Source organism: Ostrinia furnacalis, unplaced genomic scaffold (genome assembly GCF_004193835.3).
Source record: "Ostrinia furnacalis isolate ACB-3 unplaced genomic scaffold, ASM419383v2 OfSCF4074, whole genome shotgun sequence".
Taxonomy (NCBI): domain Eukaryota; kingdom Metazoa; phylum Arthropoda; class Insecta; order Lepidoptera; family Crambidae; genus Ostrinia; species Ostrinia furnacalis.
The window spans coordinates 67,281-80,163 of record NW_021134313.1 but is presented as its reverse complement, the minus strand read 5'-3'; the positions used below and the strand labels follow the sequence as shown (position 1 = coordinate 80,163).

The 12,883-nt window shown below is 40.2% G+C and overlaps 1 protein-coding gene across 1 annotated transcript; it reads left to right on the top strand.

Annotated features, from left to right (window-relative positions):
• Nucleotides 1–2,583: 2,583 nt before the first annotated feature.
• On the top strand, nucleotides 2,584–9,386 carry LOC114358660 (plexin domain-containing protein 2-like). Its single transcript, XM_028312672.1, has 6 exons — nucleotides 2,584–2,848; nucleotides 4,208–4,415; nucleotides 5,494–5,697; nucleotides 6,548–6,708; nucleotides 7,166–7,232; nucleotides 8,566–9,386. The coding sequence occupies exons 1-6, from the start codon at nucleotides 2,828–2,830 to the stop codon at nucleotides 8,661–8,663; spliced, it is 759 nt and encodes a 252-aa protein (XP_028168473.1). The 5' UTR covers nucleotides 2,584–2,827; the 3' UTR covers nucleotides 8,664–9,386.
• The last annotated feature ends 3,497 nt before the right edge of the window (nucleotides 9,387–12,883 follow it).

The following is a 12,883-nucleotide window of genomic DNA, read 5'->3' as shown; positions in this document are numbered from 1 at the left end:
TTATAGGTTATCTTTACGTTTTTAAATACTGATGATTTTACTTAAACGAGAACAGACTAGATGATAAACAATTTGTACTTTTAAATACTGAGAAGGTTACTTAAACGAGAACAGACTAGATAATAATCAATTTGTGCTTTGTACTTGAAACCTAGCTTAGGTATTGAAACTAAATTATAAAAGTTACTGGCCTGGACGGTCTTGTGGTCTTGGTTTGCCGCTCCGCTTCTTCTTTTGGCCGCGTCTTCTCCTTCTTGGCCGCCTCCTGGTCGGGTCGGCTGCTCGGGCCAGCTCCTCCCGGGTCTTGTTCAGGAGTTCCGGCCAGTTTGCGATCAGGTCCAGTCCCGGGTCCAGATCCTCGTTCGGATTTATGTAGTTGTCCATGTCTATTTGTAGGATCTCGGTCCAGTCCGGCTCTATTTTGGTCCAGTCCGCCATGTCTTCTTTTTCATCTTCCGGTTCCGGTTCTGGTTCCGGTTTCGATTTTGTCTCTCTCATCTTACGGTCGTGTGTTAGTGTGATATCCTTAGCACGTCCTCTGATTACTATTACTTTTGAGTGTCCGTCCGTTTTCTTTTGCGCATACATGATGTTGACGCTGTGCGTGTAACTTTCGTACTGTTTTCTGTGTTGCGATTTTTCGTAGGTCTTGTTACATTTTGTATTGCGGGTAGGTCTAAATGAATTAATTTTCTTATTACCCACTTTTGTTGATTGTTTTGATGTCTTAATCGTAGTATGGTTTTAGGTCTTTTATGTGGCTTGTAATTTTTTTCTTCGGGTTTTCTGGACATTTTAGTTCAAATATTACTGGTGATTTTTTGTATGTTATTGTATAAGGTCCAATGTATTTTGGAGCTAGTTTTGAGCAAAAATGTTTATTTGCGTCTGATAAAGTGAAGTTTCTTTTCATGACTCTTTCGCCCACTTGTGGTTCCCAGTTTCTTTTGTTTGTATCGTAGTATTTTTTTTGTTGTACGGAGGCTATGTGCTGGTTTTTTCTGGCTGTGTTGTGTATTTCTTCGAGTTGTTTTTTATTTATTACTTGTGGTATCGGGAGTTTGTTCCTGTCTCCTGGGTTTCTTAGTTCCTTTCCAAATAGCAGGAATGCTGGCGTGAATTTTGTGGTTTCATGTTTTGAGGTGTTCAGCGCGAAGTTTAGTTCTGACAGGTGTTCATCCCACTTTTTATGGTTTTCGTTAACGTATGTTGAGATCATGGTTTCCAGTGTCTTGTTTACTCGTTCCGTTGGATTTGCTTGTGGGGAGTATGGTGCGGTTAGTCGGTGATGGATTCCGTATTTCTCTAGTGTTTCTTCGAATTGTTTGCTGGTGAACTGACAATTGCAAATCTACTATGACAAGAGGGATAGCGACGCGCCCGGTTCGCGTCCCGAGACTAGTTTACGTATCCGCGAGAGGGGCGGCGCCCTGTGCGAGGTTTAGCAAGTAGTGTTAGTTTGGATACTTATAAACTAGGGGGGTAGGACGGTCCGCTCGCCAAATCGGTAACCGAGGTTAACGAAGTGCGGATTCGAATACCAAAGGTAAAAAGGCTTAGGACCTACGTGGCGAGTGGGGAGGAATAAAGGAAGGGTGGCAGCGGGATTGCTACCGCAGGTCGGGATTGAGTAAAGCATGCACTCGGTAAGGATTGGGATGTGTATACAGGCAACGATGGTTCGCTCGTGTCACGGAAACCGCGCGAGCCGAAAGTCCTATCGAGCCAGGTTAGTGGGAACAGTGAGGGTAGCTATTCGCTAGGGACTCTTGCGTAATTAGCCGTAGACGCGCGCGCGATCGTCTGGCTGTTACGATGGCTCCCGAGCGAATGCTAGGCGCCCGCGGTCGCCGCCGTCTCTTATATTAACTCGGTCCGTGCGGCGTGCGGCCGCGCAGCCGTAGGGTTGTCAAAATCTCCGCGCTCGGTGTTAGGGCTGTCGATGCGTCGCAGGGCGCGTCACAACTTCTTAACGGTTGTCTTGTATTTTGTAACCGAAAATTCATGTACCCTGCTATCTCTAAACCCTTTTTAGCGTAAGATGTTTGTTTTATATCTATTCCCACCCTTCCCTTCACCATGTCTTGAACACAAAAGTTTAAACTCTGTAAACAAACCATTAAATCTGTGATAACAAAAGTCCTAACAAAACAATAACTGCATTTACTCGTAGTCATTTAAGATTGCTTGTGTTTTGACCTTTCCACGAAGTTGTTACTTGATTAAATATTGTGTATAACTTAGATTTTATTCAACTAAGTCTTTTACCAATTAATAGTTTAAGTTCAATTTGTACATATTTTTAGCTTTAGCTCTTAACGCGGCTCCGCACGCGTAGATTTAGCTTTGACCGTCCGTTACCTTAAAAGCTTCTGCGCAAGCTCTATGACGCTCGGCAGCTGAGCTTACGTTCAAATTAGTATTCTAATTATGTTACAAACGCACAAGCATATTAACTACCTCTTATATTATTTTGGAATAGATATTATTTTAGATTCATTTAGCACTTCGACTTATTTTTGTAAAATATTTTTTAGCTATAGGTTCATTAACTTTGGCACTAAAATATTGTCAAGCTTGCGGCAGTGATTCATTTTGCGCTGCTTATAGATTTTTTGGAATTATTAAAATTATATCCATTCATCGTAATAAACATAGTCAATTAGGTTAAAGGTATAGACTTGCAGTGATGTACCCCGTACTTTGTTAGGTTGACCATAGCTTCTACAAAAGCGCTTTGGTGTACAACAAGACCTACTTCAACGAGCACTGGACGAATGTCACCAACGGCACTAACCGGGTCATCGTACGCCCATCCCTGAAAAATATGGCCACCCCTCACGCATATGTAAGTATAAAATAATGTTTCATTACGTTTTTCTTTGCCTTCGCTTAAATTTCCAAAATTATTGTAGAGTTAAACCTTCGTTAGGTCATTCGAGTATAAAGTAGTTTTGGGGAAGACTTTGAAATACAAATCGCATTAGCAGAGCTGAATTTTACTTTTAACAGTATTTTATCAATCAAACATATTTTATACGAGTACCTAAATCTCTTCGATGAGAAAAATCTTATGCATGCACCGAGTGCATTTAAAATTAGCTCGCACTCGTAACTTACTTCTAATCACCACAGGCTCAACTTGCATCGTAAGCATCATAATTGACAGTATTCTTAGAACATCATATTATGTAGTTATGTACTATGTATAAGTCTACATTTAGTTTATAGCACATTGGTAAGTATACTGTAGTCTGAATGATCGAGATATTCTAAATATATACCTAAATATGTCTGAAATAAATATTTTCATTTGATTTGCTAGACTTTCGCTCACAGCAGTCTCGAAGGTGGAATTTCCAAATCAGAGTTGCATTTTAACTAAGTATTCTATTACAGTTCATACTTCCAAAAACAATCGGATCAACTACTTTTCATCATTAATTCACAAACATTTCAGGTCCATCTTATTAAAGACTGAGTCGCAAGAAAAAAAGCTTAGGCTGGGTTGCACCATCGTATTTTAACTTGGACAAATGTCAAAAATCTGTCAAACTCCATATAAAAATCACCGGTTATCGTTAAAGTTACGGTCAAAGTAAGGTGGTACAACTCAGCCTTAGTATTTAAGAATACCTAATTACCTATATTACCTATATTTGATTTGATTTGATTTGATGTTATATTGTAGAGCAGAGTCAGCCAGTAGGCTCTTTTAAACAACTTATTAGGCACTACAGTTGATAACACTAATGTGGGGTTATAACTCTCACAAAAGTAAGAAAAAGACTGAAAGATGAACAACAACAAAAATTTAACTCCTGAGTGTGAGTGGGTCAAAACTCCAAGTTTAGCCCTAGGTTTGTTACTAGGTTTTTCAGCTCTCAACATGGTATCACGCGTATCAGTCAATAGTACCTGCTCCGTTACATATAAGTTCGATTATGTACCTACTTTCGCTTCTCTGCTTAAGAATTTACTTCAGCCCGGTCTTCAGTGACCAAAACTGTAGGTCAATCAAAATAGGTACACAATAATAAAAATGAAGACTGATTGGTTTGTTATAACAAATCATTATTTAATAATTAATATATTAAGTGTAAAATTATAAGGGCAAGTATCTTGGCTGCATTTAATATTTTTGCTGAATAGCTTTTCCCACCTTTATTTCAATTACACTAATACCTAACATCATAATTCTTCGCAGCGCGACTTTTCATTTGAGATGAGGATGCCGTTCGATTTTCCGTTCTATGGGCATTACCTCAAGAACATCACCATCTGCACCGGAGGATACGTGTTCACTGGACCCAGCAACCACCGTTGGTATGCTCAGCAGCAGAACATCTCGCCGCTGATGGCCAACTTCGACCTGACCCTCGACGAGACCAGCGGCATCGTACTGTTTGAAGAAGGTAGGGTTCTGTACATAATTTACATACATTTTAAATATTTGTAACTTTGTCCGTTCCCACTTTGAATTTTTTAAAAAACGTGAAGAATCATGTCCACAATACCATTTAAGAAATAAAAATAAGTTAATGTTACCAACCATCCGCCTAAAATCCTCTTCGAGTACTTATAATATGGCCATAAAGATTTATAATAAATTGCCCGATTATCTACTGAAAGAAAATAATGATAATAAATTCTCAAAAGGACTAAAAGAGCTTTTAAGTAAAAAATGTTACTACACTATAAAATAATATTTAGATGATAAAATAAGATAAGTCATTAATCTAATAATTAAAAAAGACTCCTCTCTTATATTTCATAAAATTTTAAATTGCAGCGCCCGACAGGGTCCATAATTAACTGTACCTATTATCACATTGTAACATCTACACTACATATATTACTATTATGGAAGAAATAAACATATTGAGTAGTATACGGGACTATTCCCACCTCTCGTTCCCACCGCTGCAACTCCTGTGTAGCCAGGATCAGCTTGACCGCCAATAAAAACTCAACCAGTAAAGATCAAGTTTATCCCGGGGATTACCCGCAGTTTAGTCCGCGTGAAATTCAGTTTGTCTGTACGACTATAATGTCGTGTAATATAGTCAATCGACAAAGAACACGGCAGTGTGGTTCTAGTGGGAACCCGATTTAACACAGTCTGGCGAAAACGTCCTGTCATTGGCCTACGCACGCGCAGTGAAAAAAAAAAAACAAATGTCGCAGACTTTTTAGATACTTATAAAGTACCTACTAGTGGCCGCCCGCGACTTTGTACGCGTGGATCCCGTTTTATCCCCTTAGGGGTGGAGTTTCGTAAAATCCTTTATTAGCGGATGCCTATGTCATAACATCTACTTGCATGCCAAATTTCAGAGCGATCCGTCTAGTGGTTTGGGCTGTGCGTTGATAAATCACTATGTCAGTCAGTCAGTCAGTCAGTCAGTCAGCCAGTCAGCCAGTCAGTCAGTCACCTTTGAGTTATATATATTTAGATAGATTCAGGAAATAAATAAACGCATAAACTTTCAGCCGACAAAGTGACCATCGTCTGGGAGAACATGAAGCTGCGCGAGCGCCGCAACCTGAAGTTCACCTTCGCCGTGACCATCTACAAGAACGGCGACATCTACTTCGCCTACAAGGAGGTCCCGATGAAGATCCAGTCCATTGGCGACCGCGCTTCCGTGTTCATTGGCTTGGCCGATTCATACTTCATGAATAAGGTCGCTTTCTGTGAGTATAATACGAAAGTAGCTGTGAATCAGTCAAAAATCATTAATTTAGCCTAAAGGTTCGGCCAAACCAACGCGATCACACGCGATCAGCTGGCGTGCAGCGATGGCGACCAGACTTAAATGCATTGATCGCCATCACTGCATGCCGGCTGATCGCGTGTGATCGCGTTGGTTTGGCCGAACCTTTAGACTAGTCATGCATAGCAGCCTGTATCATCAGTATCTTACCGTTTACTTGACTAAAATATTAGTTAAGTATTCTAAAAGTTAATGTTAAGGCATGCGGTTCCAGTTGACTTTAATAAGACCACCTCCACTCTTCCCGTCTACCGCGTCGATAAAGGGGACTAAGAGTCAAATATGCGAACTTCAGGTCTTCCCAATCCGTCTAGCCGGGGTGGAAGGTGCAGGCCAAATCCTTCATTTTCTTCTACCTCTATGCGCGAACGTCAGAAGATTCTAAACCTGTCTTGGCAGTATGGAGAGGGAGTCTAGGTGAAATAGAGGATTATTTCGTTGGTTTCAAAGACGTCCACTGCTGGGCAAAGGACTCCCCCAAGGTTTTCCACAAAGACCGGTCCTGTGCCGCCCGCATCCAGGCACCTCCCGCGACCTTCATCAGCTCGTCGATCCACCTAGTGGGAGGTATGCCCACACTACGTCTTCCAGCTCGTGGTCGCCACTCGAGAACTTTTCTGCCCCAGCGGCCATCAGCTCTACGAGCTATGTGTCCCATCCTGTATTTACCTTTAGTAAATTAGTGTTTCTGCGAAGATCAAAAGACCTGATGATGACAATGATGATGATAACGATTTTGACTTTTTGATGATGATGATGATTGTTTGCAGACGTCAACCGCCGCACGCTTCACAACTACAGCCGCATCCCGTTCTACGGCTACAACATCACCAGCGGCTCCGTGCTCCAGCTGATTGCCCAACCTTCGTGCCCCATGTACAACACCTGCGAGGCTTGCGTGGCCCACGAGGAAAAATACGACTCCTTCAAGGTCAGTCATTCATTCATTCGTTCGTTTCAGACAAATGACGTCCACTGCTGGACAAAGGCCTTCCCCAAGGCTTTCCATGAGGAACGGCCCTGCGCTGCCCGCATCAAGGTTATTCCCGCTACCTTTACCAGATCGTCGGTCCACCTAGTAGCAGGCCTGCCCACGCTACGTCTTCCAGCCCGTGGTCGCTACTCGAGAACTTTTCTGTCCCAAAAGCCATCGTCTCTACGAGCTATGTGCTCCGCCCACTGCCACTTGATTTTAGCAATTCTGCGAGCTCCATTTCACTTTGGTTTTCTTGCGGATCTCATTTTTATTAATAAAATTATTCTCTCATATTAAGCAGTGATCTGAACACTCTCCTAAACGCCCATGAAGATCAAGTACGTCTATTCCTAATAAAGGCTAATAATACTACTAATATCAAAACTAACATTCCTTCTATTGACATTTTCAGTGCATCTGGTGCGAGTCTCTGCATAAGTGCACCAGCGGCGCTGACTTCTTCCGACCCTATGTTGCCGGTGAGTTAATAATAATATCTTAAATTGCACGCCCCGTATTCACAAACATTACTATGAGATCTCAAAGTGCGCGTGGACGCACAGGGTGACACACGAACAAATCACAGAGCTCTATTCAACGCTCTGCGCCCGATTTCTGCTTCACTTAAGCAACCACTCCCAGAATGAGCATCGTTTGTGAATACGGGCGTTAATAACCAAATTAATAAACAAAAAAACCAACTGCGTAAAATGAACTAAAAAGATAAAAACAAGACAACTTAGTGTTCACAAATGCAGTCGGAGGCATCAATGAATATTTCACACCACTCACGCTAAAATCGGTCAAGCCGTTTAGGCTGTAGGCCGTGCCAAAGAAATATACATACATACCCACATACATACAAACACTCGAAAAACATAACCCTCCTTCTGGCGCAGTCGGGTAAAAATACACGTACATCAATCAACGGAATCAATGATAGAAGAACGGTTCAACTTTGTACTTTACAATGGCTACTATTGCTATTGTCATACACACACATCATTCAAGGACATTTAATACAAGATGTTGCAAGTTATAGAAATGATATTAGAATTGAATTTACACAGATACAGTCAGAATGACCCCATTGAGCTAACTGCGCACCTTGCTGGAATGCTCTCTCTGCGGCTGCCGTGTGCGCAGTTTAACTTGACCGGGTTGTATAAAAAGTTTTTGTCATAGCCGATTTCATCGAATAAAGATCTTGTGAAGCTAACAGACGTTTAAAAGTAGCATTTATCAGAAATAAAAAAAAATCACATAAGATGACAACCACTTCCCATTGTAATGGCTATTAATAAGGTCGTTATACAGCAGACTGGTGGCCAACACAAAGGTTTACTTTAAAAACTCGCAACTTTTTGACTGACCCCTTTGAGGGTCAGAAGACCTTGAAATGAAGACATAGTGACCTTGGCTCAGGAAAAGAGGGTTCCACAAAAAGATCACACGCCAAATACGAGTATTACTGGATAATAACTGATCTTTAAGCTTTACAAAAGCAAGCGGCTTGATCTGATCTGACCTGACAACACATCCTGTTCTGGTTAATTTAACGACTTTTTGATTGCCAGCAAAAAACTGTCATCGTACCTTTACCATATTTTGCAACCTTGTAGACCATGACTATAATATCATCATTTTGCCAGTGGCAGAGCGTGCCGTAGACGGTCCCTGAATCATTTGTTGGAGGCCTCAAATTACTTTTAATTGTGTGGCCTGGGGGCCCCGTATTATTGATACGGTTGATACGCCGTAGCTATGTCCTTGCAATGTGCATTTTGTAAACCTTGCGCTCTTTATTTCCAGATTGCGACTTCGACAACAAGTGCTCCAACAACACCGAGGATAACGATACCCTGCCGCGTCTCAGCTTTTTCCACCGTATCTTCAACTACGCCATGTAAACGCCACGTTGAGGACCTCCCATTGGCAGCAATAGAGGCAGCTATATTATGCACTCGACTTGCACCGGTAGCGTCGCTAATGGGACACATACATATCTATTTTATTCTCTATTCGTCCGTCGGCTATAGACCAAATGACGCCGATGGCTTTGTGTCTCCCTCACTAATATTAAGATCCTCCTACTAACCACGCTTAGTACATTTTAAAATCACATACTATGCATTTAACACCCTGACAAGCGTGGTTAGCCAAAACCGACCAACTAGTCGTTCTCCTTTAGATATAAGCTGTTCTTACATAGTGTAGTCTCAATGTACTGAATAGCAGTGCTCCACGCACGAAAGCGAGTTTGAAAATGAACCTGGACTTTTGAAATTTCAGCAGACCTTGAAATGACTCTAGCTACTCCGTACAGTGAGATCTCGTTGTGTTTGCATTAATCATTAATGGGCATTCCAGTGTATTGGAGCTTATTTATAAGTACGAGTTAAGGTTTGAAAGTCTCTTTCGATGTATTTAACAGTCATGGGCGGACAGCAAATTGAAATTGCAAAGATTAGGCAATGGTTTGATGGGAAGTTTGAGTCTAGCCATGTCTAGCACAGTTTGGGGCATGTTTCAACATCTGCTTGTACTTGGTCTGATGTTCGCTCACGACATTCATATCTTCTAGTGTGTACGTTTTAATCCCACTTGGGTCTTTTGATGTTTCAATTAAATGTTAGTAGCAAAATCGCGTTTCATTTAACACCTCGTACCAATCAGAACACTATCTTATTCATGACCTAGTGACTCTAGTTCTTTATTTCTAAGTTAAGGGTTCGATTCCCAAACCATTTAAAGTTACTCTATATTGTTTACAGTTTCATTCTGGTCGCGTGGTTTCTCTGAAACCTATATCAGGCACCAGTCTCTCACACACAAGATGCCTCAAGTATGTAATACTCATTGTAAGAATGTAATTTTTTGTATGTGAGAGAAATTTAAAATATGATTTTATTATTATTATTTATTCTTAAAATAACTTGAAAAAATCTAATTGCTTACGGTAGGAGATGCGAATCTTAACGCTAGAAAATTTTCATATCTACAGTTTGATTGAACTAAATGAACAAATGAAAATTAATAGAGACTAACAAATACTCAGCTGAAACACTTTAGCTATATCTTTCGTACCTACGATAGAAAAAGAAGGCATTTGTTTGTACGGGTAATACGGCAACCACCTGACTGTGGCGTGGAGCATATAGATGACCCACGCTGAGCTGTACCACCAAACTCAATGACAGGGGGGCGGTGGCCCAGAAGAAAATTCACTTTTGAAAATTCAAGGAAACGAAAACTGTACATTTTTATAGAACTTTAACTATTGCAATTTAAAAGAAATTTAATGCAATTTTTTTTTAAATTTACCTTTATTAAAATACATCGCCCAGGAAATTTTCTTGACGCTTACAACATTCGATCAACATACATCAAAATCTTAAAATGCATTCGTTAGAATTACCTCGAAACCTATTTTCATTTTTTTGCCGAATGCTCGGCTTCAGTTGCTGCATGGTTGTTGGATTATAAAAGTATACTCTATTCTTAATGTAAAATAATTTTCTGGACTGATATCAGGGCTTCCTGGCGGCCAGGAGATGTCACCCCTGCCTGAAATTATTTTTTTGTGGGAACATGTCTCTTACCATCTAAATGCTCTCATTTGAAGTGTGACACGTAGCCCCATCTTGATGAAACCAAGTGCTCCAGTCATAGCCTTGCGAATCTTGCAGCTTTGAAAACAAATATTTTTCAGCCTACCAGTATAGCGCTCTCAAAAATTAATCAATTAATCATCCTTTCAATGCAACAAACCAATTAAGCAGGGGTGAAATCTGACTGCCTCTAAGAAGCGCTAATCTCATTCCAGCAGACTTCTTTTTGTGGGGTTACCTTATGAGCAGAGTACAGTACACTCTAATAATCCAAAAACTCTGCAGCATTCATCCATCCTAAATCCATTATATTTCCTTTAAATTGCAATAGTTAAAGTTCTACAAAAATGTACAGTTTTCGTTTCTTTGAATTTTCAAAAGTGATTTTTTTTCTGGGCCACCCTGTATATCGGAATAATAAAATAAGAACCGACAAGTAACAGATTCGCACTCGTGAATTGCAACAACTATGTATACTAAAATGTATGTCCGAATGTTGACGAACCTGTCTGACTTTGACATATTATTATTTTGGCGGGAGAACGAGACATTACGAGAAATACACATGATGGGAAGAGACAGAATACATTGGTAACTCGACAGTCGTATCGACCTTTAGTATCGCTGCTAGTTGGCAGTACTTTACAGTACGTTCCTGACGAACCAGGCTGTATAATAACATACGCTTTGGTCACGGCCTCGAAGGAAAATAAAAAGGTATCTGTCATCAAAGTTACTCTATTTTCATTCCGCCCATTTGCCTACTTGCCGCCTTGAATAGACTACGTTGAGACTTTTTGGCGGGAAGTTGAAAAGGGCGGTCTATTTGTTTTTATTTAATTCGTATTTTATTGTTAGTTTGTGTATATTTTGTAAAAAATTGTTGTAAATATAGTAATTTAGTGTGTTTAGTGTATATATTATATAGGGGTAAGTCCATTTGCCTATTTATAAAGTATGGAGACGGAACCAGCTCCTGACCCTGATCCTCCCCCAGCCACTCCACAAAATCCTTTATTGACCTTAATAAAGGCTGACAATTTCATATCTAACTAACAAGTAAAGGAATTTGAGTCATTTAAATTAGTCACAAACAGATAGACTCAAAAAAAAATTAACAAACATTTATTGAAGACAAAATCCTCTCCTAAAATGCATGTTACCACTGCTTTTCAAGAGATTTTCACGAAAGCTCCTCCAGCTCCGGTGATCCAACATTATCAACAGAATAACCATAAAATAGGCAGAAACAATTACCAGGATCAGGATGCAGGTCCTTTTCTGGTACATGTCCAACAAAAAGAAACTCCCAAATCTGGCTCCACTCTTCACCCCATCAAATTTGGGAATTTTCTGTTCAGAAATAATTTAAAAAATATTTTGGATGATGGCATTAAACGAATAGGGCAAAATCGATTGCCAGTGACATTCAAAACACCTGGTGCGGCAAACTCATTTTTGTGTAATCCAATTATATTACATGATTATGTTTTATCTATCCCAACATACAATATCACCAAGATGGATTGTAGGAAATTTGATAGTTCCTGAAGGCTTTGGCCCAATCATTCGGTCTCGCCGGCTTAGCCTCAAAGTTACATCACTTGCAAGGCCCTAAATGGTTGCCCACTCAGACGGTAGTCCTTACATTCGATGGTCAAGCTCTTCCTCCCCGAATTTATTCCTTTTTTTCCTCACTGCCTGTTGACCAGTACATATTCCCAACAATTCATTTGAACTCATTACATTAATTAACCAACACCAGCCATTTGCCATAGCTATATCCGAAACCTGGCTGAAGCCAGGCTATAACTTTAGAGTTCGTGGCTATTCAGTCTTGAGAGGACAGAGATGATGGGTGGGGTGGTGCCGCTCTACTGATTAAAAAACATTACTTGTTTACATCACTAGCACTTCCTTCCTACAATAATAATCACTTGAATGCAGTAGCTGCAAAAATTGGTGATATTTCAGTACTGTCTGTATACATTTCTTGCAAAGATTCATCTGTTATTCCGATTTTAAGTAATCTTATCTCTTCCTGCGCCTGTGTTAATTTTAGGTGATTTTAATGCACACCATTCTCTTTGTGGTGCACCAGTCAATGATTCATTTGGTAGTGATCTTGTGGAGCTTATAGACGAGTTAAATCTGTGCGTTTTAAACGATGGTTCAGCAACAAGGAGACCGTGCCCCGGCCAATCTTTAAGTTTTGTCGATATCTCTGAGTCTGAGTTGGAGATGTTTATCTTCCACTTATGGTATTGACCATGTTCTGATTGTCATTACGTTACCGAAAACAACCGTTCTGTAGATCCACTTCCTCTCTTGCGTAAATATATTCTAAACATTTAGCATTTGTTGAGCAGAAAGTCAAGTTATTGCCGAAAGTTTGTAAAGTTATGTTTTTCGAGTGTAATGTATACATATACAGTGTGTCCGGGCATGTAGTGATCAAACTTTAAGGGCGTAATCTATGGACAATTTTATCGATGAAAATACTTCAAATTTGGGGCTTG